This window comes from Aspergillus ruber (assembly GCF_000600275.1).
Source record: "Aspergillus ruber CBS 135680 unplaced genomic scaffold scaffold00054, whole genome shotgun sequence".
NCBI classification, from domain to species: Eukaryota; Fungi; Ascomycota; class Eurotiomycetes; order Eurotiales; family Aspergillaceae; genus Aspergillus; species Aspergillus ruber.
Window position 1 is genome coordinate 32,292 of NW_024467350.1, and position 24,011 is coordinate 56,302.

The 24,011-nt window shown below is 49.0% G+C and overlaps 9 protein-coding genes across 9 annotated transcripts; 3 read left to right on the forward strand and 6 right to left on the reverse strand.

The window, feature by feature from the left end:
- Window positions 1-1,507: 1,507 nt before the first annotated feature.
- On the reverse strand, window positions 1,508-2,040 carry EURHEDRAFT_417612 (uncharacterized protein). The gene has a single exon (XM_040783244.1). The coding sequence runs from the start codon at window positions 1,923-1,925 to the stop codon at window positions 1,548-1,550; it is 378 nt and encodes a 125-aa protein (XP_040633947.1). The 5' UTR covers window positions 1,926-2,040; the 3' UTR covers window positions 1,508-1,547.
- Window positions 2,041-2,712: 672 nt separating this feature from the next.
- EURHEDRAFT_519285 (putative pathogenesis associated protein Pep2) lies at window positions 2,713-3,460 on the reverse strand (the record flags this gene model as incomplete). Its single annotated transcript, XM_040786775.1, has 4 exons — window positions 2,713-2,900; window positions 2,930-2,979; window positions 3,111-3,293; window positions 3,375-3,460. 4 exons carry the CDS (start codon window positions 3,458-3,460, stop codon window positions 2,713-2,715), a joined length of 507 nt encoding a protein of 168 aa, XP_040633948.1.
- Window positions 3,461-4,439: 979 nt separating this feature from the next.
- On the forward strand, window positions 4,440-6,288 carry EURHEDRAFT_519286 (uncharacterized protein; the record flags this gene model as incomplete). The annotated part of the gene is made up of 6 exons (XM_040786776.1): window positions 4,440-4,704; window positions 4,734-5,048; window positions 5,487-5,646; window positions 5,687-5,860; window positions 5,917-6,154; window positions 6,217-6,288. The coding sequence occupies 6 exons, from the start codon at window positions 4,440-4,442 to the stop codon at window positions 6,286-6,288; spliced, it is 1,224 nt and encodes a 407-aa protein (XP_040633949.1).
- Window positions 6,289-8,143: 1,855 nt separating this feature from the next.
- EURHEDRAFT_382136 (uncharacterized protein) lies at window positions 8,144-8,581 on the forward strand (the record flags this gene model as incomplete). Its single annotated transcript, XM_040779496.1, has 1 exon — window positions 8,144-8,581. One exon carries the CDS (start codon window positions 8,144-8,146, stop codon window positions 8,579-8,581), a length of 438 nt encoding a protein of 145 aa, XP_040633950.1.
- A 407-nt stretch (window positions 8,582-8,988) lies between these two features.
- EURHEDRAFT_467629 (sugar porter family MFS transporter) lies at window positions 8,989-10,629 on the reverse strand (the record flags this gene model as incomplete). Its single annotated transcript, XM_040785192.1, has 1 exon — window positions 8,989-10,629. One exon carries the CDS (start codon window positions 10,627-10,629, stop codon window positions 8,989-8,991), a length of 1,641 nt encoding a protein of 546 aa, XP_040633951.1.
- Window positions 10,630-15,000: 4,371 nt separating this feature from the next.
- Window positions 15,001-15,542, reverse strand: aspf1 (major allergen and cytotoxin AspF1; the record flags this gene model as incomplete). The annotated part of the gene is made up of 2 exons (XM_040780496.1): window positions 15,001-15,420; window positions 15,480-15,542. The coding sequence occupies 2 exons, from the start codon at window positions 15,540-15,542 to the stop codon at window positions 15,001-15,003; spliced, it is 483 nt and encodes a 160-aa protein (XP_040633952.1).
- Window positions 15,543-16,101: 559 nt separating this feature from the next.
- EURHEDRAFT_467614 (DUF3632 domain-containing protein) lies at window positions 16,102-17,022 on the forward strand (the record flags this gene model as incomplete). The annotated part of the gene is made up of 2 exons (XM_040785191.1): window positions 16,102-16,507; window positions 16,562-17,022. 2 exons carry the CDS (start codon window positions 16,102-16,104, stop codon window positions 17,020-17,022), a joined length of 867 nt encoding a protein of 288 aa, XP_040633953.1.
- Window positions 17,023-17,366: 344 nt separating this feature from the next.
- EURHEDRAFT_382140 (acetyl-CoA synthetase-like protein) lies at window positions 17,367-19,094 on the reverse strand (the record flags this gene model as incomplete). Its single annotated transcript, XM_040779497.1, has 3 exons — window positions 17,367-17,765; window positions 17,841-18,629; window positions 18,705-19,094. The coding sequence occupies 3 exons, from the start codon at window positions 19,092-19,094 to the stop codon at window positions 17,367-17,369; spliced, it is 1,578 nt and encodes a 525-aa protein (XP_040633954.1).
- Window positions 19,095-21,336: 2,242 nt separating this feature from the next.
- EURHEDRAFT_467609 (high affinity methionine permease) lies at window positions 21,337-23,649 on the reverse strand (the record flags this gene model as incomplete). The annotated part of the gene is made up of 9 exons (XM_040785190.1): window positions 21,337-21,652; window positions 21,731-21,983; window positions 22,051-22,362; window positions 22,425-22,518; window positions 22,576-22,838; window positions 22,896-22,991; window positions 23,062-23,218; window positions 23,277-23,344; window positions 23,397-23,649. The coding sequence occupies 9 exons, from the start codon at window positions 23,647-23,649 to the stop codon at window positions 21,337-21,339; spliced, it is 1,812 nt and encodes a 603-aa protein (XP_040633955.1).
- Between the last annotated feature and the right edge of the window lie 362 nt (window positions 23,650-24,011).

A 24,011-nucleotide genomic window follows, 5' to 3' on the forward strand; every position in this document is an offset into this window, starting at 1 on the left:
GGACTCGATGCCGCCGGCAACCTGGTCGGTATTGCTGCTGATGGCACCACTATCGCCGAGGCTGCCAACTCCAAACGCTCTCCCAAGGGTCATGGCTCTAGCCACGGTGGCTCTTCTTCGGGCGACAAGGCCATGAAAGGACTCGATGCCGCCGGCAACGTGATTGGTATTGCTGCTGATGGCACCACTATCGTGGATGCTGCCAGCCAGTAGTGACTCAATTGTTTTGGCGTCTTCAGGATTGATTCTCTTACGCATTAGACGGACAGAGCGGGCAATTACGGCGTTGGTTTAAAAACAGTTATGTTTTTACTTTGCTTTCTTGGTTTTGGTCTGTTCTCCTTTTTTTCTGAGTATATTTTGCAAGCGAGTGATGTTTACGAGTCTATGGAGGCAAGGCGTTGGGATGATCTGAATGCTTGTTCTGTTTTGTTTTATCTGTCTGCTTTGGTTTGTCTTTGTCTTATCCTATCCTCATTGCTCCTGTTGTCTAGATGGCTTCCGAGCAGTTGAATATACCCTATCGAAACCGAACCCTTGGTCTTTTCGTAATGTAGATGTTCGAACACATATGGCTCCAAATCGATACAAAGTAGTTTTTCCTTCACATTTAAATCACCATCTCTTCTCATTCTTCTTTCTCTCTTCTTTTATTTTACTTATCACCATCGTTATTTTTTACAGCTTTCTTCCGTTCTCCTTTGGCGATTGAGTCCATGAGGCGTCACCACGTGAGTACAGGAAGCTCAAGAAAACGGATAAATCCAATAGTGCGAAAAAAAGTGCAATATACGCCAGATCGACAGTCTGCTATAACGTCCAGCGTTTCGTGTTTCGAGCCGAATCCCGCCGTATTCGGAAGGGCGCTTGGACGGACGGACCTGAAGACAGTCTTTGCTTGTGGTGTTCGCGTGTGGTTCCACGCCGCGCTGCACTAGGAAGGCTACGGAGTACGTCCGAGCATGTATGCAAATGCACCTACAATATCGCCGGGCCTTGAATTGACTGCCGTCGTCCGTATACATGGCAAACGGCAGCTCCAGGGCTTCCCCGGAGATACAAGACCCGACATAGTACTCTGCAAAGAGAGAAGACCTCATCTAGTCGCGAGTAGATTCAACCAAGTCGGATAAAGGGGCTGTGCGATAATGAGGGGCCAAACTTTGCTATACTTGGCAGCTCCGTATCGACAGGGCGCAGAGATTTAAGTGCTGACATGCATGTGCCAAGGGGGCAGTTTTATCTAGGGATTAAGGTTGTGACTGGAAAGATATTCTAAGGTATCTCGCTACGAACGGACTCCGTTTTATAGCATCGGACAGGATTACGAGGACATTCCAAGTCGGATTTGTGCTCGGTCTACATAGTCAGATAATGTTTGGGAGTGAAATTTGAGTAAAATGCATTCGTCCATTCGCATGATGCATCGAATTATCGGTATCAGTATATACAACAGAACATCTATCATGCAAAAACAGATCATCCCAGAATTGACCAAAAGAAAAACCCGCTAAGAAAAACCAAACACCGCTACCCAATTGACTGATCTATAGCGTTCCGACAGCCATGCTGAAGACCATCATGGCCGCCAGCCCGATGGCCGTCTTGGACATCATGTTGGTCGAGACAGGAATGGCAGCCGAGGTGTCGTCGTTGGACTCTTGGCTGCTGTTGTAGGCGGCGACCTTGGTCACGCCGGCGTCCTTGATGCACGCGAGGACCTCGGTCTGGTTGGTTGGGGTGTCGCAGTACTTGAAGCAGTTCTTGTTGTAGATGACGAGGTCGTTGTTGGCACCGCAGCACTTCTGGTAGCTGACGGTTTTTGAGTGGTCGTTGGTGAAGGCAACGACTTGGGAGACATTGTGGATGCCCATAGGAGGGACGCGGACGGTGGCAGAGCACTTGTCGGTCTTGTGCTTGGTCATTGTGATGGTTGTGTTTGGCTTGAAGGAGGATAGAAGATAGAGAAGTGGAATTGAAGATTTTGTGTTATTGGAGGATCTCAGAGGCTTTGAGGGAATTGGAAGATGGATTGCGATTGATCTGAAAGAAAAAAACACAGGACGAGGGCGTCTTTTAAGCGCACTCGGGCAGCGATGCGGCTCCCATACGGCGTAGTTGGAGGGACCAGCAAACGCGCCGGGGGCTCCACCGGGGACTGCGCCGCGGGGGCCAAATTAGGGCCTGCGACTATTGATTGGACTGGAGGGATCGCATACCCTGCGGATCGGCGTGTCAGGGAGCCTCGTGTTTCCTATTTGGGTTTAAGCTGGCCCCAAGGCGGATTCAGTGTTCGACCTGAGTTTTTTTCCTTTCACCGTCTGGCGGCACCGCCATTTGAGAGGACGAAGAGGATTCGATACAATATTAGCATCAGGGGCCGCCGCTGATCAATGTGATTCAACAAAAGCAAGAATGACAAAAGCCGAAACACGACATGACTTGGCCGCTTAAGCTCAATCTAACTACTACCAGCCACTAAGCTTGATAGGGCGTCGGAAGCGAGATCGTCGCAGCCTTGTCGCTAAGGCAGACTTGTACATTCTGATTCACCCGAGCATCTTCCGATTGTGATCAACGCCCAACGCATTCAGTCACAAACTAGTCTACAGCACACGGCGATCTCAATTCAAAAATTGCACAGTACTTTGCATTCCGCAATGCCTTGGATATGTATAGGCACAGCCGCAAGGAAAATATGCGCCCCCAACATTATATGTCCACAGCCTCACCGTCCGGCCATCGTTTGCACTGCCAACACGGCAAATCATGTTCCTGCCCATTCGCATTGTAATTCTTCCTCCGATGACCGGGCATGTCGCGCAGGACCTCAACACGCATCGTTTTCTCCTGGCAGTACGCCACGTACCGGTAACCGTTGGGATACCCTTGCAATTTTTCTCATCTAATTCCGAGACCCTGCCCGGACTTACCGGCAGAAGTTTATCCTTTTCGTACCAATGGCGCAGGAACCGGGCGCTTCATTCCGTGTCCGCAATGTTCTCTCCCCGAAAGAAGCAGAACCGACAGTCCGCTTCCACGTCGGCCTCGCATCCATCAATCACCAATCACTGTGTAATGGTCGCTCTCATTTCGGTCACCGCCCGGACGGCATCTGGGGGATATTAGTCGTCGAAATGTGGACCCGGTGCATTATGGAAGCGCCGTTATCCATGCCTCGTTGTGAAGCGGCGATAAAGTCCAGGTAGAATGTGCGGCCCGTCCAGGTGGTGTGGATGTATGCATCGGGATGGAAAATCGATTTCAGGTTTTCATTCGCAGGCGTCGCTGCTCTATTAGCAACTGAAAATATCCGGTGCATACTGACATACCGATAAGCAGGCTATCCTTCTGCTAATTCGCGTAGTTAATACCGCTCCAACGCCAAGTCGTTCGGTCCATTGTTGCAAATCGCATTCTCCGGTCTAGAACCAGCGGGAAGACTATGCAAATTGGCCATGGTGAATACTGGTTTTGCAGATATCCATACAGAGACGCTGCATACTCGTACTTTCTAACATGGATGTAGACCTGCTATTGAATTGGAGCTGCTTCCGCGGAAGGATCCGCGGAGTCTGATGATTAGAAATACAACAAATACTGCATCGGATATAGTATTAACCAACTAACTATGGTTTCGACATATCGCATGGTCTATGGTCCTGTGCGCATCGCTATTTCCCCATGAATTACCCTCCGAGTCTCGATCGCCGCACTTGAGGCTACCTCACTCCGTCCAAAGAATCTGTTGAGCGATATTCTGTAGATATACTTCTCGAACCCCCGTGCTGTTCGTGTTGGCCCCGGTGTATCTCCGGCCGGAATCGTTCAACCGGATGAAGACGGTGTTGAGGGCCCCGATAGCAGTTCCCTCAGTGATTTCGTCGAACGAACGGGGTGAAGGTCACTTTATGGGGCATGGTCACTGCCGCGCCGATGCAGGTAATAAGAAAAATGGCTCAATAGCTTTTGTCTTTCATCGACTCGCGAATGTGATATGTCCTAGTAGCTTTTGTGCGGAAAAAGCAGTGTCGTGAAGGATAGGAGCTAGCGAATGCGTAATAAAATAGCGTAGGAGGTAAACGTTTAAGGTGCGATCCGGTGTTTTTGCCGATTTCCTGTAGCAAATGAAGTCTTTCAAGATAAGAGATAAACCAGGGCGTTAATTTCTCATCTGACCGCGAACTGGATAGGAGCGTACTGATTGAACGGTGTGTTTTAGTCGGAATCCATTTCTATCGCGATTTGAATCCAGGCCAGCACGGCTAAATATACCACTGAGGATCGAGTACGATACCAGACGCATCTAAACGGTGATCTATCAAATAATTTGGAAAGACAGCTTTGCCACTCAAGCACAGCACAATGTTAAAAAATGGACAATCAATGAGAATTTGCATACCTCGTCGGAATCGGAGTCGCACTCGATTGCACCTCCCATGCACAAGTCCATCGCCCGGTCATTGGGTTACAACTGGCGCTTTCTTGCAAAAGAATGTCCGATCGTTGAAGATGTCATTGGGTTGTTCCGGAAGCCCAACTCCACTGGCGGCGTGGCCACCATGCCTTACAAGACCGCGATCATGGCTCATCTGGACGGCCTCGATGATTACAGTGTCAAGGTCTGCGCGTGCAACAACGTCTACCGAGTGACGGATGGTTCTATTCGCAGGCTGAACAATGATTGGCGTGGAATCAAATCCTGTCCGACTTTTGCTTCCGAGGAAAGCAAGGGCAGACGGCCCTGATTATTGGCGTGGGAAGGGCGCGCAGAGCCGCAGTTTATGCTCTGTATGAAGAGCTTGGATTTACGTCAGTCTATGTGGCCAATCGCGACGAGGATGAAGTGAGAGCTCTCCGGGAAAATACAAAGCCATACGGAAGCAGTCCTCAGATCACCCATATTCGATCAGTGAAAGAGGCTACGAATTTGACTGAGATGCCATACCACACCGTTCGCACCGTGCTGGACTTCGAACCGCAGACAAGCGCGGAACTTGAAGCGCGCGATATTCTCGTTACCATCCTGCCGTCATCGCGTGAGAAGGGTGTGCTATTGGACATGTGCCTCAAGTCGCGGAGGACTTGGACTTTGAGCTGGGAAAGAAATAGGGATGGATGACAGTCGAAGACACTGGAGTCATTGCGCATCAGATTGATGAGCAATATCGGTCATGGTGTGGTGACGAGGATAATAAGCAAATCTTTAGGCAGGAAGCTTGCGAATTATTGCAAACGGCTGCAGAGAAGAGTCCGCAATATATTTTTGATTGCAGGAGTCGTTAGATATGAGATCCTGGTAGGTCAATCATGAATGGTCTTTGGATAAGTATTTGCCCGCAGAATATCCAGCATCCTCCCTGCCCTGGAAGACAGCTTTCTCACTTCCAAACTAACCAATTTTAGATTCCTCCCAAGCAATATACTCCATATCTCTGGATTGCGCCTGGGTCCACGCATTCCCGAGAAGCTGGTGAGAGTATCAGAAACCGGGTTTCAAGGTGCTGAAATCTTCTACGAGAACTTAGAATCCGCCATGAAGAGCCACGAAGAAGCAAGCCCATGGAATCTCCTGATCACAGCTGGCGAAGTGGAAAATCTATGCAACGCATATGGTCTCATAATTATCAGATTGCAACCGTTTCTGTTTTACAAGGATCTTACAGACCCAAAAAAATCACGCGAGAAAAATTGAGAAGCTCAAATTGTGGTTCCAAATTGTGAAGACGCTCGGGACTTATATCATTCAAATGATAACGAATTTTCTGACCGAGAATGTCACCGGCGACATGGTCCTCATCGTGCAGGATATGGTCGAGGCCGCCGACCTTGGCCTCGGAAGAATTGGCACTTTCGATTCGTAGACGGATATCTTGTTTGAGGTATATATATTGGTACTTGAGATCGGGTGTGAAGGGTCGTCAGGCGAGTGGATAGACTGAACTTTGGAAGCTGCCTTGATGCGCTTAACATCACCGGGAGGGTTTGGACCGATCCTGCGAGTATCACGGGAACGACGCCAAACTCTGCGAGTGATCTGAAGGAGTCAATCGAGTGTCTGGTTCGAACGGTCTATGTGCACAGAGTCTTCTGTATCCAGGTGGCGGACGCTGAACGGATGCAGTTATTACTGACCCAAGGCCATCCGTTCCACGTGGAGGAACAACCAGCACGCATATCCTGGAGCCGAAATGCGCGACTTTCCTATACGGGCAGGAAAGGGGCGGATATCTTCCTGTCGTAGATATAGCTCGCGCAGTTTTGAAGGATCTCGGGTACAATGGATGAGTGTCGATGGAGCTGTCGCGGACCATGTCGAATCCCAATCAAACGGCGCCTTTTACCCACGCACAGCGAGGGATGGCTGCTTGGAATACACTTCTGGGGAAGCTGAGCTTGTAAGGATCGAGCCTTCATGGCAAAGGACTCGAGGGGTTTTTAGTGAGTTAAAAAGTTAGCAAAGTGAAGTCAAAGTCGCTGGATAGAAATCCCGAGTTCTGCGAATGCAGCTGTGTCCTCATTCTATAAAATATAATGAGCCTATGCCAATATATAGTGTACCAGTATATCTACTTTCTAGTTTGGTAAATGTCAACATGTCGAATAAAATGTCAAATTCGTTAATCTCATTGGGAGGATAATCCATCTACGAAAGTGACGGCATTGCTCTAACAGACCGGGATTGCGAGACTTGCAGGCCGGAATGTGCAGGATGTGACAAGTTCGCAACATCGATCGAAGGTTCGTTTTGTACCACCACAACGGGGCTAGACTGGGCTATCAACTGCGAAGGAAGCACCGCTGACCGGTCAAACTGACCTAAGTCCATCTACTGAGTTGTGTATGCTTTCTATTTCCCTGGTGATTATTCATAATTTGCAGTATTTCACCTATTCATACCCGGACTGGCAGGTCATTGCCGTCCGCCACTGACTGGAATTCATGTAGACAACATTCGGCCTGCATTGTAGAATCGGCAGAAGGAAGAAGACCCTGAGACCCAGGCCATTTGAGATACTACAATTATATTGAGAGAGTCGAATCGGCAGTTCCTTCCACCAGTGGTATCCATTCAGGTTCGATTGCGTGAGCCCGATGAAACGAAGTCAATAAAACAAAGTCCTACGTAAGATGGAGCGTTAACATTGACGGAATGAGTGTGCTATCATTGATTTGATGCTGTATTTTTCAGACTCGAATGCCAAGTTTGCAGATCACGAGCTACACCATCTGGAGAAGAGACTCCTGCATCATCCAATACGTTGCTCAGTTTTTCATCAGCCGTGTAATCTGATTGAAAGTACTGAGCACTCGCAATGGCCATCGACCAGAGCGGAAGTAGCTTCTCGGAAATTGACCGACGAAAGAGCAACGCCTGCCTGTTTGCAACTTCCCGGACTCGCCAGAACGAAAGGCTGGCTCCTGTTGGGTGTGCACCTGTTTTTCTTCGAGCAGTGGGGGCTTGTTCCCATGGGAAAATCCAGCCTGGCCAGAGTCATCATCGTTGGAAGCCAACAACAGATCCAAGTCTTTTACCAGCTCTAATTCGCGTTATTCGTCCGCGGTGCGGTTTAGGAACTTGCCGTCAACAAAACTGGCTTCCGCGTAGCCACTGCGGAACATATCACCCCCTGAACATGCCTAATTAATAACCCCGAGAGGATTTCTAGCCCTCTAACGTAGACCGACTGCAGCCCGCTTTTCTTCACATTTCCGTATGTACATGGCTTTGGTTCGCCTTTTGGGATATGAATACAGTCGACAGCCTGCATCGGAACCAAGCCCGTAGAGTCAGCCCCGACCAATGCCATCTATATAAATATCAACTGTCTGCTTATAAACGTGATACCATTACATATCCGTAGTCCAATTGTAGCAAGCGAGCGAATTCTATTTCTCATTCATCTGTTTGACGAGAAGTTCTAATATTCGAATATGCACTCCCACATCTTCGGACAGGGCATATCGCAAAGCTTCTTCCCAGTCATGCAACGCAGCATCTGCAGCCCTCAGACTACGATATCCGCGATTGCACAAGCCTCAGTGGCGTGGAACACCTTATCAACGACAACGACTTCGGAGGCGCTAGCGTGACTATGCCGCAGAGACTCAGCGTCGACGACTATTGGTATCAAATGCGGCTATGGAATTAGGCGCCATATACACATTTTTGGCGCACGGAACCATATCGGAGTACGAACGATTTACGGCGATAACACCGACTGGACTGGTGTGTACTCCACTGCCGTTAGATACCTGTCGCTTGGATCCCTCGCGGACACCCGTCGGACTCGTTGGCGCTGGTGGAGCAGCAAGAACAGTTGTCTACGCTTTGGCCCAGGCAGAGGTTAAGCAAATCTATGTTTGGAACCGAACGGTTGACAAGGCGCGTAAAATTGCTATCGACCTTCGGGATGCATGCAGTGTCATGGCTACGGCTCACCAATCGGATATTACGGAGGGGCCCGATATTATCATCGGCACTATTCCCGGCGAGGTGCTGCCGCGATCAGCGTTCGTTGAACCCTTTTCGAGAGTCAAGCGGACTGCAATGAGATGTCGTACAAGCCGCCGATTATGAGTTTGCTTTCAGTCGCCAGGGCGGCGAATGGGCTACGGCCGATAGTCTGGAGGTACCCATGCGACAAGCGTTCGGAAAATCTGAGCTCTGAACGGATAGGGATGGACCGCAGGATGTTATGAGAGCTGCAGCCAAAGTTACGATTGGAAGTTAGATGCGCGTATTGAGCTACGAAGTTGAAGCCGAGGACCGGTCACCAGCCATACCGGTGCGTGATAGAAGATGAAGTAACAATGACATTCTTGTACGTACAAATTATGGTAGCAAAGTAGACAATTATGCGAGAACCGAGACACTAATTTACATCTATCAGTGGCACCCCGCCGCGAGCCAATTATTCCCGTCCTCAAATTAAACTTCAAACAGCCCGGCTGTACATGGCCATTGTGAGTTGGTATAGGAGACATCTATTCATTGATCTGCCTCTCCTGGCTGTCACCGCTGCTAATGGCGATCTCCGCCTTCTCAGCCCCATACGTGACTCTTGCATCCGGTAAACTCAAGCCCAGGTCACCCGACATCTGAGCAATCTCGTCGGAATTGAGCTTGGGCAACTCATTAGCGACCTGGTAGGGCCACTTGCCCTCGATATGGGCCTTGGCGAAAATAATGTCAACCTCTTCCAGATCACGGCCGGCGGTTTCAGCGTAGAAGAACCAGGCGAAGGGCACAGCGCAAAAGTTGACGAGTGCGAAGAAAAGGTAGATGCCCCAGCCACTGGCGTCGGAGAAAACGGGGGTGAACATGACGACGGCAAAGTTGCAGATCCAGTTGGTGCAAGTTGAGGCCGCAGCCGCCATGGTACGGGTGCGGAGAGGGTTGATCTCCGGTGGGTAGATCCAGGGCAGCGGCAGAGTCGTGAAGGCGAAGAAGCAGATGAAAAGGAAGATACCGACGATGGCACCCTTGGAGTTCTCCACAGTGGGGTCAATGAGGCAGGCCATGGTGATGATGAAACTGAGACCCTGGCCAAGGAAGCCGATCAAGAATAGGTTGCGGCGGCCAACCTTCTCAATCATGAAAAAGGAGGGAATGGTAGCGAGGGCATAGACCGTGGCAAAGACACCACCCAAAACCAAGGAGAGACGGTGTGACATGTTCAGGTTCTGCTCAAAGAGCAGCGTGGAGTAGTAGATGGCGGCGTTGCAGCCGGTGAATTGCTGGAAAAACTGACCGGAGCAGCCGATCATCATGCGCTGGAATTCCTGGGTCTTGCCAAAGGTGAACAGCGTCTTCCAGCTGGCCTTGGTGTCCTGGGTCGATCTGAGGTCGGCCTTCATGAGGTTGAAATCGTTGAGCACGCTCTCGGAGTCGGGTTCAGCATCGTTGAGTTGGGCCAGGACGTGGCGTGCTTCCTCGTCACGCCCCCTCATGACAAACCAGCGAGGGGACTCGGGCAGCATCAGAGCGCCCACGGTCACCAGGATAGCGAAGATGATCTGGAACGCGACAGGGAAGCGCCACTGGACCGAAGTGTCAACGTACGAAAGACCAAAGTCGACCCAATAGGCGACGAAAGTGCCGACGGCGATAATGGCACCCTCAAAACAGACAAGGAACCCTCGATTGTGAGCGCGAGAGCATTCTGACTGCCAAACCGGAATTGTCGCCGTATCCATGCCGTTTCCAAGGCCTGAAATCACACGGCCGACGACAAACTGGCCCAAGCCCCACTGAGGGCCGAAAGCAGCGGTGGAGATGACGGCACCGACGACCATGATGATGCCTCCAGCGACCAGCAACGGGGTTCGACCGATCTTCTCACCGTACATGAGGGTGAAAATGGCGCCGAAGAAACAACCGAGTTCGTAACAGGCCGTCACCGCACCACGAAGGACCGAGACGTGCTGAGAGTAAGAGGCGGAGTAGTCGGGAGAGTCCTCTGGGGGGATGTAGAGAGGGGGGAACTCCTGGGTAAACTGGTCGCCGGAAATGATACCGGACATCAAACCCTGATCATAGCCGAAGAGCGAGAACCCCAGAACAGAGGTGATGGTGATGGCAATATGGAGCTTCCTGCCCCGCAAACCACAGGTTGTTGTCCACATCTTGTTGTAGGTGAAGGTGGAAGACGAGACACGCACCAAGGCAATGACAGCGAGAGCAAGCCCGAAGCCAGGCTTCCGGGGGACATGGGCACTTTTGTATGCCCCGGGAGTTAATGCCAGTCTTACGGTTTGATTAATCAAAGAGGGACAAGGTTCCAGGGGACAATGGGTGCCGGTATTGGGCATGTCTCGCGAGCCGTCGAGAGAGCCAAGGGTCCAATGGGACCTCAGGAAAACGCTTAGCGGCAGGATGGCATCCCCGCCGCCGACGTAAAATTGCTCCATTCGAAAACATAGCGTGGGGGCCAAGGCTGGGAGTCAAGGCCATTTGGAGTGAATAAGAGTAAGATTGCCGGATCGGGATGATGCGGAGGAAGGGAAATTGATGGGAGTTCCGGGGTCTCCAGGTTAGGAAAACAAAGGATCCTTGTATACACTGCCAATCTGACTGGGTGGACCAAAACTAGGAAGTTAGCCGAGTATGACCCCTTTGTCTGGCTCTCTATGGAGGGTCGGATCCAACCCGCGGGTGGTGCCTGTTCGCTTGAAAGAAACAAAGACCGGATCTGGTATGGTAACGATACGCGAGATTGGCTCAGTGACAGATGCATTCGTTCCATATCTTTCGTAGGGCCATTTACTCCATGGAGTGTTCTGTTTATATAGGATCCATTATGATGCCTTGGCGATGCTTGGTCTTGACAAGCATTCTTAGCACTCTTAGCATTCTGGGCATCCCAAGATCGCGTCGCCCCCAGAATCACCTTGGCGAGTGTACCGTACCGTACCGTATGTACCGTACGTCCAATACGTACCGCAGCACAGACGAAGAGTCGGAAAGTATCATGCGGCTTGTCCAGAAACGGTAATTTCATTACGTACTGCATGACAGCTGGATCCACCGTGTAATATTCCCAGTGCGGGGATGCGGGGTCGGAGTGCTCCGAACTACTCCGGAGTAGACTCTCCGACAGTACTCCGATGCTATGCTGGGACATCCCCGGAATCGCTCTTGGACTCCGGTTACGCTATAATGAATCAGACCACATGGGAGTCAACTATGCATGCAGGAACTCGGTTAAAATGTCCGTCAACCTACGGGTAGTGCGATAACGACATCCATGCTGGGCTGGGGAGTCACAATGTACGGTCTCATTCCGCCGGAAATCCTGCATAGATCCTTCTCCGGGATAGACGGTACGAGGAAACGCTCGGAAATTCTGGCCGGGGCCGTGCCCTGGTTGAACTCTACTGCATAGTGGGAAGCCCGAAACACGGGGATACATGTTGAGACGACTTATCCAATAAACTGTGACATCGCATGTTGGTCCAGCAAAACTGGCAGAGTGCATGAGAGTGACACGCGGGCTTACGCGATGGATGTTTTCATCAATCTAATTCGTACCACGTTGTTTACGTGGATGGACCTGGGTGTGATGGTTGGGCTTAGAAAAGAACCCTACGCTCGTGTTTTCTGATGCTCGTCCGGTGACTCTATATCGAAGAGTATGGGCCTCAACCATGAGACAGTTTCGCCGATTCTGCCCCACCTCCAAGGTCGCCTCAATGTAATTAGCCAGCCGTGACCAAATACGTACCGGGTTACTGGTTCTGCTATAGTACCTTACCCTTGGCGCCGCCAGGCCCAAGGTAAAAAGTGCACATAGCATAGTAGCCTCGAATTTGGTGCTTTATCTAGTGGACATCTCCGCAGTCTCAGCGCGGCCCCTGATACAGTAGCCCTTTCAGAGTGACGGTAAGTTCCTTTTCTTGCTGTGCAATCGCAATTCGAATACAGCGTTAATCTACTGGCAGGGTGTACATGACACCAGAAGCCGGACCAATTATAAAGAAGCTAGGCATGCGAGCAATGAGCGGGCCGCGTCAATGTTGCTGTCAGCTTACGGCAGCTGAACAGAAAAGTCATACAAGTCTTAGCACAACTTGAAGCCCGTGGTGTAAACCGATTTCACCGCCCGAGTTTTAATCCTCTGCCATGGCCACCGAGAAAACCGAGAAGACTATCGATATGTTCAGGGTACGCTAAGGCTCTAGGCCTGCCCGAAGCTGTGTAAACTGAATAATTGTCAGATGAACGCCTCATAGAACTCAAAGAATCAGCACTGAAAAGCTTAGGGGTGTTTGCAAAAGCCGACATACCTTGTGGCTCCCGTGTCATTGTAGAAACGGCTCTACTTGAAGTCAAGGGCGGAAACGCGAGACATCGTGCGAGCATTTGAAAGCCTCCCGCCATCGCGTCAAAGTCTATACCTAGAGCTCCATGGATATGCCTGTAGATCGTTCAAGCGCGCTGCTAACGTGGGATGGAATAGAGTTGGTAGAGTTGCATCGCAGAGTACTCGCTATCTATGCTGCGAATGCATTTGGGAATGTCTTCTTGCTTGGACCTCGGATTAATCACTCATGCGCTCTCAATATTCACTGTTCAAATAATTCGGTTCTCGGGAAGAGACCTTCCATGCCATGCGCGGCATTATGGCAGTCGAGAAGCTTACCATCACGTACATCGGTGGTACCAATCATATCCGGGGCCAGCGCCAGACCGAGCCGGACAAATGGGGATTTCAGTGCACCTGTCCGGCATGTGAGGATACATTACAGGACAGAAAAGAGAAGAAAAGCGGGTTGAGTTATTCGCCCTTGATCAGAACCTCGCTATGAACATACGCATGGGCGGTGGTACGAACAGGTCGTACGGAAAGTGGCCGGAAATGGCAGCCGTACAAAAATCCGAGGCTTGCTGAATAGAGAATTGAGCATTTTGTAAGTGGCTATCCTGGTTGAACGGTCACCGCACTTACATATATTTAGCTATCATGATGCTGCCACGTACTGTTTGAAGTTGAGGAGAGCAAGAAATGAAACAGAAAATACGGCGGAACTTCATGACCGACTACAACATTAGAAACGTCACTAGAGAACCTCTACTCGACTAGTATATTCGAGCTCTCGTGTTAAATAGCTTATCAGTCTGTTCAGCTTATAGCTTTCAGAGGTCTGGCAAATACTGAGACTTCGACCGTGCTATGGACCACATCGTGGCGCGATGCAGACCGAAGCCGGAGCATCCAAAATCCATGCGACGTGGATGGAGAACACACTCCATCCGCGCCAAAGTTCTCCGAATAAAACTCTAGCTACAAACTGGGTATTACTTAGGCATATTGCCTCGAACTTGACTGAATGCGTAGTTAAGGGCTTCATTGCGTAATTAAACCTGATTGAACATCTTGAGTAATTGTCACGGCTCGGATACTGACGAAATGATATTCCTATCTAAGTTATTGTAGCCATCGACGAAAATATAGAGTCTAGAGAAAGAAGAAAAAAGGAAACTTTTTTGAGAGGATGGAGGGGTTTCTATGACCACTGTACGGCAGGGTTCTACTCATGTCGGTGCCGTTTGTCATTATTAGTCTTATACGTAGCGTCGAGCGTATGGGCGACGTCAAGCCGTATACACGACGTCAAGATGTCAAGTCGTCACAACAGTCGATTGGAATGTTTGATTGAAACCTTGGTTGATGCTCGATTAAACTGTTTATCGAACTTACACCATAATAAATCGACAGAAGATGATTAACTAGACGTATGGCACTAGAATGATCAATATGATTAGATGCTAGATGGATGGTACCAAAAGAATATGTGATGTTGTATGGCCAGAGAAGAGTAGAATTCCATATGGCTTTGCAGGTCGCCTATATTTGATGTTATGTGGGATTATTGTGTAACAGGGACCACTCGAATAATGTCATACCTAGGTGTCGAGGTGATGGAATCTTTCTGGTATTTTCTCTGGATCTTAGTGATGCTCTTGTTGTCCTCTTTTCAGACAGGCTCTGATCTCTACTCTGACGGCACTAGATTGATGCGTGATCGTAGGCTTGAAAAATAAGTATTCCGGATGCGTCTATGTCGGGGGGACAGGGATAGGACTGTGTCCAAAGTTGTTTCCCTAGGGCTTTGTATTACAGCAAAAAATAGGGATTGACCGCGGGGCAGCGAAAAATTTGCAAGACTCTCCGTGCCTATGAACACGTGGGTTTGCATTTCATGATTTGTTTCTAGGGTTTTGTGGCCGTAAGTTGTAAGTCTTGTCTTAGCGGCAGTAGCTAGTACCTGCTTGATGTATATTCATGGAAATACGTGCATTCCTCACTACCGGAATAAGGTTTATTCTTTATCCTATGTCATTGTACGTCCATGACAATAGACCCAAGTTATGAGTCCATCCCATGCAGGGCACTAGACCAATGTCAAATATACACATGCTCGATAGAAATGATTGTCCACAAGCTTCCATGACTCAGTTACTGTATCGGGCCCTTCCGTCATCCCAACCAACTGCTATGTATGACACAATTCAAGCGGCCCATTACTACCCTCCGTATGCGCCACAATCCCACAAAACACGTTATCCGGCCAAGTGTAAACCACCCTCGCTGGCTCTGTCAACTCCTTCGGCTTCTTATCAAATGGATACAACTTCCCATTCTTCTTCAGCGGAAACTCCAACAGATAATGATCATCCTTCGCATCTCCGTCCTTGCTATGCTTCGGGGGCTTGTTGCACTGACCGACTGGGAACTTAATGGGCGGTTTATTTTTGGCGTCTCTCACGTTACCGTCGCCGTCGTAGCCGTTGGAAAACCAGTGCGGGTAGCTGGATTTGGTCTTGTGGTCGGAGAGAGGCGCCTGGTGGGAGGCAGAAACGGCATAGTTTTGGCTGATGCGGATTTGGCCTTGGGTGTTGGCGCAGGTCCAGGTCTGTGTGTGTGGAGTGGTTAGTTGTGGGTTGTGTGTGATGAGGTTGTAGGGGGACTCACCGTGTCCTGGGTTGCTGCTAGAGAGGAGAGGCAGATGAAGAGGATGGTTTTGGTAGAGACCATATTGGGAGGTATTTTGAGAAGAGATTGTTTTTATTTTGTTTGTGTTAACTTGGCTTGTTGCTGACCATTGCTGCTGGACAGCGCCAAAATTTATATCTTCATCTCAAACCAAGGCTGCGAGCCCATCATGGGATATATCCAAACACGAGGCTGAAAACCCTGATGATCATCTTGATGAATGGATTTTGTAGAAAGGAATGTAATCGCTGCCTGTTAATTCAAGTCTCCAATCCTAAATGCTGGTAACAGTGGAGGGAGAATGTATTCCTTCTAATCATCTTTCAGGGTCCTTCTCATTGTCAGCCAATGGTGCATGTGTATTTCTTTTTCTTTTCACAGCCTGTACAGTAGGCGGTGTTTGGGGACCAGGGTCGCTAAAAGTAAATAGGGACGGGCCGCGGGGGCGGGAAACCATCTGCAAGGCTATGAACATACCCAAATAAGGCTGTCACTTATTTCTGGACCATGCCTTGGACTTCTGAACACTTCATTCTACAATCCAATCAAGACAACATTTCCCTCTACAGTGTGCAAACAATATCCCATAATAGCTACCGCCATGTCCGCCCTCCACCTAAAATTCGACGACGATGACCCCTGGATCATCGAGCAGAAAATGTTCAACCTCCTAAATGATTACCTCCAACATCCCAGCACAAAATCGGCGCTTGAAACCACTCAGGCTCTAGATAATCTGTTCCCTATACACCGAAGCAACGAAGACCAGCCTCATGGAGAACCCAGGGAACCACCCCAAAGCTTCCTCTTACATATGTGGCCTCTTTTTCTCAATATCGCTTCTCAGATCCCACATGATCATTCAGCACAGGAGAAACTTGCAGAGCTTGTGGGAACACTGAAAAACCTGGTGTCAAAGTCTCCGATTGTGCATATTGATTGTTCTGATTATAAACTCTGGAGAGACTTGCCACTCCTATTTCCGACGATAGAGGAGGAGCTTGAGCGTAGGTTCCTTCTTCCACCCAAATCAGACAGACAACGTCTAACGAGATTACTAGAAATGGCAAACTGCGATGCAGAATCCAAGCAAACCTACCGAAATGCCAGTTCCTTTCTTGCCCGTCTAACCCGCGACCGCACCGCCGACTGGTTCGCTCTCGCGATCGGCGAAGTCGGCGGGTGCTTGGAAGGCCATGTAGTCTTCCGGCATGCGCATGCGCATCGTGGCACGCCTATCTTGGACTTCATCCCAGAGCGGGACGAGGATATTGAGGGTGCATTTGATTGGATTTCTATATGTGGACATGTCCTGTTTAGTCTGGATATGGAGGTGAAACAGAGTGGAGGGGGCCCGCTGTGGGAGGGGAAACTTGGACTTTGTCCAGAGCGGTGGCAGTTGTGGAAGGAAAGGCTCGGGGAGCTTGCTGAGTTTGGTGGTGTTTCTGAAAGGGCGAGAAAGCTTGCGAGGGAGACGAGGGATAGGATGGAGGTTGTGGAGAGTGATGCTAAGGGTCAGTGAGCATAGGCTCACTACAACAGACACAATTTACTGTATGCTGGCACCAGGTCATTTGTACTTTATTGCCAAGCACCACAGCAAATAACTGAATAGACATCTATCCCGAAAAGGGAAATGACATCTCTCAAACACGTTCATCACTATCACTCCTTCAGATATCTATCCTCTGTGTTCTTTATTTCAAATCTATAGTCAAGAAACGGTTCTTTCTACAGTGCTCTGCACCAATTACTGATGATTCCGCTGGAGTCAGGATTGGGGATGAGGTTTTAGTTATCATTATTTCCTTCCAATTCTTTGTAAACTCGTAAAACTAACCGCTGCTGTCACAAACATGTCGCGACTTATTTGGCCATATCGACCAGAAAATCCTCACATAGGTCAATCCAACTTATGATCTCCTTCTGTTTCTTCATATGTCGGTTATACGCAACATCAAACTGTAGACAACCCTGGTGCATACCCACTGAAATTTCAATGAGCCCAAAACGCTTTGCCGATTTGATGATATCCGAGTCAGTTTCGTCTAATTCACCTGTGTATTGAAGAAGTGCAATATCTACTTCCAACTGCTGATAAAGACCAGAATAGTTCAGGGCAATCTCAGGGACTTCGGTGGTGCCAAATTTCTCGCATCCTTCGGGATTCGTGAACCGAAAGGTAAAATAGCCCCAGCCATTGGAGCAAATCTTGGCATGGGCTTCGTGGGCAACCAAGAACAAGAATTGTTGCCCTGACTGTGCCTAAATCAGATCAGTCCGCAAAAGGGGACTATGGAAAATGTCGAGAGACTTCTGACTCTGGACTATCACATTTACTGCACCCGCAACATCGTCTACGGAGTGAGGACGGAATATAAATGAACCGTTAATGTCATCGTGGACTTGCTGCACCAAGTTCCCGTTTTCTTCTTGCCGAAAGCGAGCGCGTAGCATAGCCATTGCAGATATTGTCTTATACTGCTGGATAGTTCTGGCGGTAGAAGATAGACCGGCAGCTTTCGCCTTGGCTGCGACTTGCATGGCGCTGATCGAGTCTCCACCGAGATGGAAAAAGTTGTCGTCAATTCCAATGGAGTCGGGATCGAGGTTGAGCACTTGAGCACAGATAAAGTGCAGTTTGATCTCCACAGGCGATTTCGGCTCGCGCTTTGATACATGAATTGCATCCGCGGATCTGCTGTAGAATTCTATCTCCGCGAGTGTCAAGTCAGAGGCTACTTGCCAGAGCTCTTTTCGATTGATCTTCCCCGCACCAGTCAAAGGGATCTTGACAAAGGGGAGGAGGGGTGTTGGGACCATGTAAACGGGCAAATATTCACGAAGTTGTGACAGCGTTCGAGACGCGCTCTGCTTGAAGTTAGCTGTTGGAGAAGTAATATATTCATTTACTCCTTCATTTCCTCTCTTGCCTGTGAAGACATAACAAATCAACATCGACCGCGCCTGTGTGATTAAAGGAAAAATAACTTCAGCGATAACCTCTTGGGATCCAAGGAAGCCACGATGTATATGATATTCGACCTCACTCAGTTCAACACGTTGGCCACAGAGCTTGACCTGCGTATCTCTGCGGCCAATGAACTGGATGATGCTGTCATCACCGTACTGAACTAAATCTCTCGTGCGATAGAGACGGTCAGTCTTTTCATCAGGTCTTCAGTTCTCAAGCCATGGCGGAACGTCAATGAAGCTGGCATGCGTCTGATTTTCATTGTTGAGATGTCCCCGCGCCACAGCTGGCCCCTCAACCACCAATTCACCCACAGCCCCAGTTGACGCAAGCCTGCTAGGGCCATTAATCACAGTAATCCAGGCCAGCCCGCTAAACATGCCCCCAACGTCTCCCAGCCTCCAACGCTGTGGGTCAACCGCGCTTGCAGTGCAGAAGCAAGTCTCTGCCGGGCCATAGCTGTTGATGAACTTGATTCTATGAGCCCAGGTATCCACGTGCGCTTGGGTGAGCGAATCCCCTTCGATGCAGAATGACTTGGGATTGAGGGCATTGTCTGGGCGGAAGAGACATGGCGAGATGGGCGTTAGGCAGGTCCAGTTAATCCGGTATTGTCGCATACAGCCGGCTAGGTCGTTAAGTTGTTGATCTTCTAAGGAATGCAGACGCAGCCTCCGAAGACTAGCGTTATTACAGTCTCATATTCCCAGGTCGAATGCATAGGAGGCAAAATGGAGAATGCGGCAGTGGAACACCGTAAACCGCTGCCACGCATAGCCGAGAAAGAAAGCCGGAAATTTTTTTCGGTATGGACCTGTTATCTCAGAATGCAATATGAGTATTGGCTCAAAGGACCTGACTGGGCTTCAATAGCCAGCGGAGTAGCCAGAATAACTCGATGCGATCACGTTGGAGATACGATTATGCGAACAAGACCAGAAAGCACCACGTAGATATGTGGTACCAGCTAGCAAACAAAAGATGCTCAAAAAAGTCAAATATATTCTAACTCCAGAATAAAGTTCTATGATATGCACAATGAAGTTCAGCTTGGACGGAACAATGACCCCTACTTCATACTGTATGGACTCAATAGAAGCCTATAGTGCAACAATGAGTATCTAAAGGTCTATCATATAGTATACCAGAAAGGAAAGAAAGACCGCTCACCATAATCGCCACTTGAATCTATCCAAGAGACGGTAAGCATGAACCCAGCCAACTGCGACATCTTCCCAACCTGCTCACACGACCACTTCCCGCTGATGAGCCGGTTAACCTGCGTTCCCTGGCTGATCAAGGTCCGCCAACCATCAATCTCAATCTCCAAGTCGCGCAGAGCAACATGTCAACATCAAACCATGTTGATCAGCAGGTCGAAGCGGGATTGGACGTGCCAGTTGCCTAGGTCGAAGGCTTAGGAACCCAGGGCTTTGTTGGTGGTATGCATGCCGTTCAGCATGAAGTCACTGAATGGGCTAGTCTTTGTATCGTAGGCGACAAGAATCCGGGTTTCATTGGGGCAAGCATCGGCGCTGAAGATGAATGAGCAACTTCTTTTGCAGGCCTGACAGGAAGAATATAGAAGATCGGCGGTCTCCCTCACCTCGGCGTTGGAGATGGTGTTTCTCACCTAGAGGAAAGCAATTTCGCAGTCTGGTAGATTGGTAGGACTGGACTTGAATCATAATACGCAGTCTTCATAGGTGCCCAGCAAGCCTGAAACGTGGATGAATGGGGACGGACGGAACTTCTTCGATAGCCCATGCAAGCTTGTTGAAAGAGTTTTTGCTGTTACGTCGGAGGCGTAGTGAAAGACCGTATTTTCCTGGGCTTCGAGTGCTGAGGGAATGGCTCCAGTCTTCTGATCATTCCTGTCAAGATATCAGTCATGTTCGACTTGGTTTGTATACAAAGGAGGTACATATTCGCAGCCAAGTTCAATCATTATCGCCGTTCTGGGTAGACTCTTGACTATATTCCCAGAATATCTGCAAAATCTCTATCTCACAGCGTCGCAGATAATATGGGGAGTAGTGGCATAGCTTCTCGTAAATGTGTAAGCCATTGTCATCCCACATGACAAGGGAGGGTAGCTCTTTCGGCTCCTGTTGGAGGCCTTCAACAATGACGCCCTTGACAACGAGCAGCTGTTTGAATTGTCTGATTCCAATAATTCCGGTATGGAGAGGAAAATTTACGCATAGAAGGGGCATCTTGCTGAGAATTGAATGAGAGTGCAGAGGCAAATAACAATCACTTGTATTTAAAGAGTAATGTTGTACATCCTGATTCTACTTAAATATTAGTATGTGATGAAGTCTGCATACACAGAATATGCGTATTGCTGTATGACTGGAGCTATTCGGTGCTGGCTCAGACACTCACTTCCCTACATTCAATGGCCACTTATGTCCTCTTCCAGTGAGATCGATATCTTGTAGATCATATGTAGGTTCATAGGACTGCTTGGCACTATTGAGCAGTTTGACCATGGCTGGCTGAGGGCCAACCAAAATGATCCCAGACGGTGTAGGGGTTGGAGCTACCACCCCATCATGGCTGCCCTTTCTCTAGACTGTCGAAGCAGAATGATGCTCACTGGCTTCTGCATTTTGACAATAGATCTCAGCCGCAGCTCCGCAGAATCTCGCTTACGAGTATAATTATGCGGTGGCATCGCCGGGATCTTGCGGTGATGGTTATTATTGATCGTGTCCTGTGTGTAGGTCTCGCCACAGTCCGCCCGCGAGAGCCCATGGGTAGAGTAGGAAAGCCAGGACGATTGTATTTCCAATTAGATAATAACACGCAACATCACGGAAAGCTTCAAGTTCCCCATCTCCCCCCACATCAACCGAGCTAAACATAAGCCGCAGCCTGGGTAGTATCGGGATCGTTATTTGCCGCATACGCATACGGTCTGCTGTCATCTGAAGATCTCCTGGTGGCCTTTCCCAGAACCTGAATCTCCTCCCCCTCAAACGTCGACTCGATGAGACGACCAGCCGCATCATGCATCGTATCCCATTCGGCGACCTCAGCGTCAGGAACTTTCGTAAGCCGGTTGCTCTGAACTCCGCCATCTAGGTTGATAAGTTCCTGTCGCAGCTTGTACCCCCTCCACTTGGGAATAAGGAAAGCCCAAAACCAGTAATAGATGGCGCATGCAAGGAGACTATGTACTATTGTGTGAGAATGAATAGAACAATAGCAGGTAGGACGTGAAGGCCCAGGTCAAGTTTAGTTGACTTACATTCCAATCCCCGCCACGGCGTACGTTGCATACCAAAAGCTGACATCACCAGCATACTGGCCACCTTCGGGCGGATACCAGGGCATGACAAGGAGGTAGAGCTGGATGAGAATATTAAAGAGAATCACAACATGCCAGGCCTTGAATTCGGGTTCCGGGAGATTGGCCCTCTTCCGGCGCCAGCGAACAACGTAGATACCAAGAGCCATTGCGAGGTTGAAGGCAGCATTAGGGATGATGCTTAAATCGTTGACTATTTCAATATCAGCATTGCAAGAACGCCCGACTGGCTCCTGACGGGGAAATAAAAGAAAACACACTGAAAGTGAAAGCGTCTCCGGCAGGAACGGCTAGGATCATTAGTGTGGTCGAAAACCAAATGATTGCATATGGGCCCAGGGTCGTGCCGAATGGCTTAGTTGAGACCCAGAATTTTGTCCAAGGTAGAACTCCCTGTCGGCCGCATTCTCTGATCCGCCGCGATAGGCCAATTATCACGGCAATCATGTTACCGAAGGAAGCCAAGGCAATGAGGAAATTGAGGCCGCGAACTGCACCGCTATTGCCAAAGATCTTCTCGAAGAAAAGACTTGCTGTTGTTAGGTTAGAGTTCTCTATCTCGTTCTTGGGAACTATAAAACCATCTGTAATCAGTGTGGTGATCCTAGCATAGGCCGGACTACCAGTAACTAACCAGCAGCAAAGAAAGCGATGTTCGCGAACATGTATAACATATAAACCGTTGTAAGAGCAGCTGTGGCGTAGATTTTGAGTGACCTGACGGGATTCTATAGTAGAAAATGTCAGTCTCAGCCCCGTACCACTTGAATATCGAGTCGCCATACCTTGACTTCGTTGGCAACATTGAAGGCGTTATTATAACCTCCATAGGAGAAGATGATACGGTACAAAGCAATAGTAAAGCCGTATGCAGAAGCTGTAGAGCTACCTGACCACACATCTTGGAAATTGGCCTTGGGGTTCTCGACCTTAGTATGCCCTCCCAAAACAACGAAACCAGTGACTATAACGAAGAGCAGGGTGCAAATCTTCACAATTCCAACAGCGTTCGAGAACCAGTATGCGTATTTTGTGTTGAACACCAGCGCTATACCTTGTCAGTGGTCCCAATTTCAAACGAATTGATTCAGTGAAAGCAACTCACTCAAGATAGCAAGACTGTAGCAGGCTAGAGCGGTGCCTTTAATTTGCCAGTCGGTGCCCTCGTGCCCGGAGATGGCGATAAGATACTGGGCCATGACTTATAGCTTGTTAATTAATGTCCTATGCCAAATCGAATGTAACAATAAACTCACCCGTAGCATTGGCACTTCCAAATGAAAGAATAACACTCTGGACCGCAAACGTGGTAGGAAAGAGCCATTTTGGATTAGGGTAAGCTTGTTCGAGGAAAACAACTTCTGAACCGGATCGACTAGGGAAGTATGCCGTGAATTCAAGGTACACAGCCCCAGACGTGAGACATAGCTGGAACGAAGCAAACATGATCAGTCAATTCTGCTTTCCAATCATGGGAGAGACACACCAAGTAACCAAGGGTCCAATAAATGAGACTGACGCCGATCGAACCTGTACCAGACAGGATAGATGATGCTTTGCCGTATTAGCTGGCATGTTTGGATATGCGTAGTTGTGTCGCACTCACGCGTGGAGTAGATACCAGCGCCGATCATCATTGTGATGTTCAGCAAGGTAATTGTAACAGGGCCGACAGAGTACCCCAGCGGCGACTTGTTTTCAATTGGAGCGCCAGAGGCGTCTTGGTATGTGGGCGGCGCATCATTGCTTCCTTCCTCGCTGATATACTGACCGCCAGTGGTTGGGACCTGCTCCATCTGGCCTTCAACTACAGTGCTGGGCACGGCAGGACGTTCGCTAAAAGGTCGCCGCCACGCCATTACGGTCAAGTGTCAAGGCCTTTGAAAAGTGAGGTAGGTCCGAGATGGCTCTCCACCAAAAAAAAAAAAAAAAAAAAAAAAAAAAAAAAAAAAAAAAAAAAAACGCAAGGTGACAAGTGTCAAGGCTCCCGTTGTTTGATATGACGCTGCATGTGCTGGGGAAAGAATATAAAAAATGCGTCGCATGAGCCACCTTTATACCACTTCACCTAATATTTTTTTTGTTTATCCGTCTTATTTCCAGATTTCTTGTCTAATACAACACTCACGGCTTTAATTGGCGTGCAAGGAACACTTTATTTGTGGAGTATGATGATTTCAACATCAATGGGGCGAATGGTATAACCAAAGCAGGGGATTGA

What these genes read in the sequence shown, in the direction of transcription:
- EURHEDRAFT_417612 (XM_040783244.1), bottom strand. Translation starts at nt 1,925, where the DNA reads ATGACCAAGCACAAGACCGACAAGTGCTCTGCCACCGTCCGCGTCCCT.